The 8,638-nt window shown below is 58.1% G+C and overlaps 1 protein-coding gene across 1 annotated transcript; it reads right to left on the reverse strand.

The window, feature by feature from the left end:
• Window positions 1–6,350: 6,350 nt before the first annotated feature.
• B0H18DRAFT_1099286 (uncharacterized protein) lies at window positions 6,351–7,564 on the reverse strand (the record flags this gene model as incomplete). The annotated part of the gene is made up of 5 exons (XM_048032489.1): window positions 7,312–7,564; window positions 7,039–7,252; window positions 6,742–6,977; window positions 6,547–6,678; window positions 6,351–6,486 (listed from the first exon to the last, which is right to left on the reverse strand). The coding sequence occupies exons 1-5, from the start codon at window positions 7,356–7,358 to the stop codon at window positions 6,351–6,353; spliced, it is 765 nt and encodes a 254-aa protein (XP_047884411.1). The 5' UTR covers window positions 7,359–7,564.
• Window positions 7,565–8,638: the final 1,074 nt, after the last annotated feature.

The following is an 8,638-nucleotide window of genomic DNA, read 5'->3' on the forward strand; positions in this document are numbered from 1 at the left end:
CTGTCAGGCATCCCTCCGCCCATCATTTCCCAGCCCACGAATTCCCGTTTGCCCCTCCAGCGCCGCCGCCGCCTGCTTATGCCATATCTTCCAAGCCAGTAGTCGCTCAAGAGAGCGTCCCGGTTGCTCAGCTTAGTTTACGGCAAGTCTCGACTACGCCCCGTATGCCTTCTTCCCTTCCAGCTTCACCGCCCTCCAGCCATCCCAGCGCACACCGCTCCTCGATCGCCAACCGCCCGCGCCCGCGCAGCAAGCCCCACCTTACGCCTCCCCTATGTTATTCAACACCGCCGACGCGCCGCACCCGCAGACCCCCGTCTGCAACGCGCACATGGGTATCGAGCTGGAAGAGCTCCGGCGCCGTGCAGAGAACTACCGGCGGCGCAACCCCGGCATGGACATCGACAAGTTGTGGCTCCAGACGTTCGCGGGGCGGCTGTCGGAGGACGGCGTGCTCATGGACGAGTGGCGGTGCTACGTCAAGGGCTGCGCGCAGCACAACAAGCGGAGGGACCACATCCTCGTGCACGTCGGCTCGCACGTCGAGCATCGGCCGTTCAGCTGTGGGCGGTGGTATGTGCTCCTCCGAACTTTCTGTGCGTGCGTGAGGCTGACGCTGCGGCGCTGTGACAGCGGGATGCGCTTCCTCCGCAAGAACGAGTGCAAGCGGCATGAGGCGAGCCACGACGGGGCGAAGCCGTTCGAGTGCATGGTCTGCGCGCCGGTGCAGCACAGGAGCTTCGCGCGCCAGGACCTGCTCAGGCGGCACATGCGGGTGACGCACGGCGTGACGGGCGAGTCGGCGGTCGACCGGCGAAAGAGGATGAGGACCGACGTGGACGACGGCGAGTACCGGCCGTGAATGTATGAGAAGGAGCAGAGTGATGAGAAGCTTTCCGAGCGTTGAACGTTGAATGTAGCCGCCTGTACCAGTACTGTATGTGTATCACAGCCTAGATGTATCAGTCAAACCAGTGATTTGAGACAATTTAATAACGTTTGGATAGCCCGCGCTTGGATTGATAATCCCGAGTCGGTCTCCGACCTCGCCAGAGGTCGAACCGTTGATGAAAACCCAACATAATAATGTTCCCATAAGTGTAACAGTCGTGGTGCGTACATCGGAAGTCTCTACCAATCATGTAGGCTCGCGTGGCCAGGGCGGGAGAGATTGAGCCCTCCGCGCAGAAGCGGGGGCAAGACCTTCCCTCCCAAAATCGTCTCCTTCACTATAGCGTCTACCTCATGGGGTGTGACGCGCCCATACCAGACGCACGCACCCTGCGGCGAGTTGATCTACCGCACAAGTGTCAGCCACCTTCAGTATACCGCCGAGCAATGGATTGCGAGACGCACAATGACGTTTCCGGCGAACTTGTGTCCGCCCATGTGTGAGTTGCGGATTATGAGGACGCGCTTCTGCTCTGCGACATCCTTCAGCCGCTTTTCGACCTCCGCACGTAACTTCTCGTCTGAGCCGGTGAAATCTTCAAGGGGAGATCCGGAGAGCGAAGGGTCCTCGACCTGTGTGTGGACCTCCCAGCCCTCGCGTTCGAGCGCGGCTGTGAATGTCTGCTCGAGCTTGGGCGCCGCGATGGCGCAGCGGTTGTCCCTCCGCTTGTGTGAGCCTGCGAGGTACGTCGTCAGCCTTCTGCTAGGTTAATCGGACAAAATGAACTGACATAACATGATGACGGAAGAGTAAGGAAGCACATAGGTCTTCAGCGCACCGCTTCCCTTTGCATCGGCCTTCAGCGAGTGCAGGAGCTTCTTCGCGCCCTCCTCCGAGCGTTCCACACCTGTAACGACCTTGTACTGCGGGAACACCAGGACCGTCTCGCGTGTAGCGTCGTCGCAGACGGTCTTATGGCTCCCGTTGAGGATGGTAACCTTCGAGCTCTCGGTGGATTTGTACACCCCCGGAAGACCGCCCGCGCCGTTCGATGCAGCGTCTTTGCCGCCCTTGCCGTTCGCTGCAGCGTCCTTGCCGCCCTTGCCGTTCGCGTCTTTGCCTCCCTTGTCCTTGGGTGGTTTGAACTCGCCCCGGGCGGAGTCGATGTATGCGGCGAGCGTGCCCGACGCATCCGTCACCTCCCTCTCCCAGTCTGACTTCCCGGTAGATATGACAACCTGCGCAGAGCATGTGTCAACTGACGGGACACACCGGCATGAGGCTCCGAGACATACCTGCGTACCGTACGGCTTCATGGAACCGAGCATTTCTGTTTCCATGTCCACATCGAACCTTGATGGATATTCATCGTGTCCTGCGCCGGTCAGGAGAGTCCCCCGCGCGGCTGCGTTACGCACCTTCATCGCAGGGGTTTGCGCACCCCCGGCAGTCCGCGTCAGACACAGGGACGTCGGCGGCCTTGAGTTCGGAGCCATGGTCTGCGCCGACGCCGCCGACGATGTACGCCTTGAGCTTGCGGAGGGTGCTCATCTTCAGGATGTGGCTCGGGAACTGAGGGGACGAGGGGACGATACGGGAGCTTAGTGAGTTGTTGCATCTAATAAATAGAGAGACATTTGTCAGGGCGAGGATGGCGGTAAGCTGCCGCAGCCAGTGAGGCGATCGAACATTACGACCACACACGGCACGGCAGTCACGGCACATCCGTTTATCAGATAAGATTCGACCGCACCGGCCCCGAACATCGTACATACGAGACGCTCGAGTACTGCGCAGCGCCAGGCTGCCAGCTCGTGCATATTGCTCTCGAGGTTGTTCTTCAACGAGCGAACTTTGGTCTGAAGCGTATCATCACTTGATGTTGGATCGTAAGGGTACAACGACTGAGCTACAGGGCGAGCAATATACAAACGCCAGTGTTGTAAGATAAATTATATGATGCTAACAGATGCAAGTCGAAGAATAGCCAACCAATAAATCATCACCATGACTGCCATACTATCTGCGCGAGTCAGCGCGAGGTCAGCAAGATGTGCAATCGTACAACAATTGAATCCGTCCGAGTCAGTAATCACCGCCCATAGTCATCCGGGACGAACGGCGTAACGAGGTCATACATCTCGGCGTTCCTGCTCCTCTGCGGCTTGCTCCCAAGGCCGACGAAGTTCTTGAACTTCTGGCGCATCCCCGGCTTTTCATCCGCCTCCATCTCGCTCCGGTCCTCGGGGTACAGCGTGTCGACGATCTTCGAGAGCCGACGCAGCCCCGGATATCCCTCGGGCGGCCCGTTGCGCGACAGCTCGAGCGCCGAGGCGAGGTACATCGCGAGGTCCGGGAACGTCGTCGGGAGTGTGGGGTAGAGGTTCCCCGGCACGCTCGGGATGGTGTAGAATTTGGAGATGGGCGCATCTGCGCCGTCGCGCAGCACGGCGGGCGGGGAACATATTGTGTACGACCAAGGAAGCACGCTCGAGTCGCCGTTCCGGAAGCGCACCGCGTTGGGTGTGTTCACAGGTACGGGCACGTCGATGGACATGTACACTGCGGTGAGCCATGCCGACGACGTGCTGTGCACCTATCCCGGACGCGTTTGAGTACTCGTTCCGCGTCACCGGGGTCCGGGTAATAGGGATGGACTCACCTTGACAAATGATATGACGATCCGCAGTCTCGCTTCTCCCTTCAGCTTCTTGAGCACTTCGATAGACGGCTCGACGCGCGTCGCCGGCAAGCGTGCCATGAACTTAAGCAAGCTGCGCCAATTGGGAGCTTGGATATAGAACGGTGGCTTGTCCGCATTCGGAAGGGAAATGAGGGTGGGGATTGAACCCTTAAACGGGGCTGCAGTTAAGACGATGGGCGCTGTACCAAATCCCATAGCTGTAATGAACATATGTGAGCTATCGCATCGATAGAAATGATAGAGGAAGAGGCATACAGATCCCGGTGAGCAGCTCCTGTGGTATCAGCTGCTGGTGAGCACTCGACATACAACTCAAATCCGACTCTCCCGCGGACACCGCCGACAGAGGCGCAGACTTATCGTCAACCCACTCAGCCTTCTCAGAGTACGGATAGCTCGGGGGCGCATCTAATCGGTCTTGATGAGGAGAAGGAGACTCGACCACAGGCGTGTCCATTACAGGTGTCAGCTCAGGCTCGCCCGCCTTCGCTGCCTCTCTTATTGGGTGTTCCACCGCCACGGAGAGGCGTCGGCCAGTGTGCGGCGACTGCCCGAGGTCGGACTTCGAGCGCGCCGTGCGTTGCGACGCGTGAGGTTGACTGCCAGGAGATGCGTGTGAGATATGGCCAGTGAATGATGCGGAATGGGGCAATGGCTTGTCTTTGTTCATGCTTTCGCAGCGTCGACGAACGTCCTTCGATAGCACGGTCTCTATCGAGGTCGAACGCATACGGAGCGCCTGTGCTGTGTCGACGGTGCTTCCTGGGGTTCCCGGTTTAGAGGATGCGAGAGGAGTGGCGGCGGCAGAGCTTCCCCGCGAAAGGTGTCCAGGGAAGAACGCTTGATGCGGGACTACTGAGGGAGGGCGCGGTGATGGGTGAGAGGAATTCTCTCTCGACGAGGACGCGGCTGAGCTACTGTCCGTACTATGTCCGCTGGAGGACGGCGCAACATACGACGGTGCTCGCGGCGGCGAAGAGGCCGACCGTCCGACTTCATGGAGAGACTGTTTCAACGCCTGCGCGAGTGCCGCGTCCTCATCGTACTGAGAGGGTGTCCGCGACTCCTGAAGCGATGCTTGGACGGCTCGCCTGAGATCCTCGTCATTCACAGAAGACCTCGGATGCACATCCGGCTTGGGCGAGCTGAATGTCGGATGTGGCGTGACATGAGGCGCGGGATCGGCGTAAGGGTGCCTGGAGGTTGTGGGAAGTGAGTGTTGGGCGCGGAGTTGTGCAGCATGAGTGGGTGGCCCTGGAACATGTCCAGGGTGCACATGTGGGTGGGGAGCAGTATGGCGAGGGGCAGGAGCTGGATATGAATGGGCAGGCTTCGGAGGAACGGGTGGCTGGCTCGAATGTGGCCTTTGAGGGAGGGGAGGCGGAGACGACTGGGCATGTCGCAGCTGAGGGGTTCTCTGGGGCTGTGGAAACTGTACTGTGGGTTGGTGCGAGAAATAGTCACCAGTTGAAGAACTCAGACTTCGACCATGGGATGCACCCATGTCCACCATACTCCTGGGCGACCGGACGGACGGCCCCGGCGCCGACCTCGCGACATGGTGTGGACTCGGTGCGTAGTACGTGTACGGCCTGGTCAAGGCAGGCATGGGTTGGGTTCGCGATGTTATCTGGTATGCGGGCCTTGCTGCCTGCACCTGCTGCGGATCCGGTGTCCGCTGGATTCTATCGTAAGGATTGGGCAGGTCTTGATGAATACTAGCGGTATCAGACTCCCAAATGGCTTCAGGAAAGGTCCGGCGTAAGTACAAAGCCTGTAGCATCGCGGGAACATGGAACATACCATGAAGCGGACCATGCCCTGTGCTGGGCATCGGGAACTGCACGGAGGCGCTAGCAGACGCCATGGCATACGGGTGGCCTGGCATGGTGGGAGTTTGGGATTACTCTCACCGTCGCGCTGTAAGGACTATGCAGAGAGAACGAATAAAGCGGTTCCGCGTCTACCAGGGCCGCACAGGTCGTGTCACGGTTCACGTTGAGGACCACACTACGTACAAATGGGCCGTTGTGGGCCGTCCCGTTACGATATGGACGGCGCTCAGGCCTCGCAGGGTTGACAGAAGGCTAAGAACTATGCTGGGAAGATCAGACTGGGCGAGCCGCTCATGTCGAGAGGCAGGACGTTGCGAGAGAGCATAACGGCGACACGACCAGACGTCAGCAAGCTGCAGGCGGTGTTCGTTTACCAGCCAGGGCGCGTCCGGCGCTCCATCTAGGGGCGATCACTTACGACCGAGGCAGTGCGCCTAGACTCGATCCCAGTCCTTAGGGTCGCTTGCCTCCTTTTAGCCACCCCTCTATATGGTAACTTTTCAATCCGAGAATGGTAACCGGAGTGTGAAAAGGAGACAAGCGTCCCTAAGGACTGGGCGAACTGGCCCCCCTTTACCTTGGTCGCCCCGTGGGAAACGGGACTTAGTGAAATCGCACAATGCCTCCTCAAGGGAATTGTGGACAGCCGGCCTCTCGCATTGTGCCAGTCCATAAAGCAATTGTTGTAGGTAGGGAATCAAAGACACAGATGCATTGAAGATTGATTACAGCACAACCAAGTAGATAGAATGGATAAAGACAACCGGAAAAGCACTATCCAGCCCCTTGTGCTCTCCATAGGCGAACGGACAGACATGGGAGCAGGCAGCGCCAACGTACAGGGTTGCGGGCGGACAGCATGTGAGGATTCCTGCATGTCCTGCATGATGACGTCTCCACCCTTCTTCGAGAACGCGCGTCACCATCGATCTGCCGACAAGGAGGATATTTGTCGTGCACATACCATGCCGTGGACGAAGGGGATGGCGAGAAATATACCATAGGTCGGGCCTGTACCGAGGACAAAGACACTGTCGGAGGCGACCACGGGCGCGCTCGTAATCATCTACGTGCTCGATGTTAGCACTGGGAGACAACTGGTGCATTGCACATACCAGATGAAGTCGATGGAACAGACGAGTGTCACCTGGCCAGCGATGTTCGCCCAGCCGGTGATCCAGCTCGCGAGTGCGGAGTACTTTGGGGGTGCGAGCTTCGCAGAGAAGTAGTATAGTCCGGCGCTCGTCCTAGGAGCATGACAGGGTCAATTGAGTGTGGGCGGCTTCGAGACGCGATCGGAGGGGACGTACGGCGTGGAGGATGCGAGCTCGGCCATGGAGACGGCGACGGCCATGACGATGAGGGAGGGGATGAGCCACCCAAAGACCATCCCTACGTGTCCGCCTACATCTCCGCCCATTAGACGTCGCACGGACTTGACACCACTGGCATGCACCGGACTCGAGAGGGAAGGAGAACGTGGAGGAGACGGACACGATGACACCCATGACATGATAAAGAAGGTGAACGCAATCGTCTCAATCAACTGTGCACGGGTCCTTCTCAGCATAACATCCACAAAGCACAGTTGAAAAGAATTGGCTCACCGAGAACTCGTGCTTGAACTCGGACTTGTAGCCGAGCTTAGCGAGGAGCTCGTCGTCGGCACGGCGGAGCTCGTTGAGGCCGGGGTGGTGGTGGTCAGTGTGAGAGTCAACCGGGACCGCCATGGAGGTCGCGGCGGACCTCTTCTCACTTATTGTGGGCTTGGTCGACTCCAGGGTAGGCGGGACATTGGCAGGCCGTGAACGCAGAAACAGGCTGGAGGTAGCAGACTATCGAACACGAGGTCAGCTCTGTGGTTCAGTGAATAAACATACCTGGGTTGCTTAAACGGGCGTGTGTCGTGCCATGACAGAAAGACCATGGGTATCGCAGGCAGAGGACGACTAAGAGAAATCGCGCACAACGCGATTTCTCTAAGTCCCGTTTCCCACGGGTCGACCAAGGTAAAGGGGGGCCAGTTCGCCCAGCCGTTCTGGCGAACGAGAGGAGTGCCACGACGGAGTTTGAAACGTTTGCCAGAAAAGGATGGGTACGAGCCTACAGTGCGCCCAACAGTAGGACCCGCCGGCCATGATACCGCTACCGCTTATGGACGCGACGGTGGGCGCGAGCATCGCATCCACGAAGACTCAATGAACCTCCATTTGAGCATCAGTCTGGTCTTTCACGATCTGACCGAAGACGTGAAGCTAGGCCATGCCCGATATTTAATATCACAAGTACCTCTAGCTAGCTTAATACAATGCAGGGAAGAGGAAAATGCGGAGAGATGGTTGCTGCAGAGCGATGCGGATAGGATGATGCATGATGATAATGAGAGTAGCAGAACGAGAAATATTGCCGGAGACATGCATGAACACGGAAATCCGAAAAGCAGCGTGAGAGGAGAGACGCAGACGGAAAAGAACGAATAATGAGATCGTGACGGTCGTTAAAATAGTGCTCATCGTGCGGGGGTCAGTTTTGCCGCCTGCCCACGACCTTGCCCCTGCACAGTCGACGTTTTGAATCCTAGCTGTCGCATCGTGGCCAACAGGTCTGTCTTCTGCACCGGCTTCGAGAGGTACGCCGCGAAGAGATTGAGGCTGGGGTCCACCACATCGGATGCGGTCGCGCTATACGCACTCACAGCAATGATAGGTATCTCCGCATTCTTGTTGCCGCTGTTTTTGATGTATCGGGCGGCTCCTTCACCGTCCACTATACACAGACCAATTAGCGATATTACAAGGTAACAATAAGGCGTCACTCACGTATTGGCATATGAAGGTCCATCAAGATACAGTCAAACTCTGTTTGAGAACACGTCCATGAGTACCGAGTCGCGTCAGACAGGGATTCCGACGCTCACTTATGTCACCCATGGCAACACTGATAGCTTCCGACCCATCCGCCACGACAACACAGCGGCACCCGAGACGTATGAGCAGTGTCTCGATGATCTTCGCCGTGATGGGGTTGTCTTCCGCCAGGAGGCATGTCACAGCCCGATCTGACGGATCAGGCGCCCTCTTTAGGTCAACCGAGGCGACTGACGACGGTGGCGTGTTCAGCTCGTAGTGATTAGGCCCGGTCGCCGGTGGCAGCCCCCAAGAGTCAGACGTAACGCTCTCGCCGTTCGTGGACACTGACGCAGTCCGG

This window comes from Fomitopsis serialis, assembly GCF_022376445.1.
Source record: "Fomitopsis serialis strain Sig1Antser10 chromosome Unknown B0H18scaffold_555, whole genome shotgun sequence".
Classification (NCBI taxonomy): Eukaryota; Fungi; Basidiomycota; class Agaricomycetes; order Polyporales; family Fomitopsidaceae; genus Fomitopsis; species Fomitopsis serialis.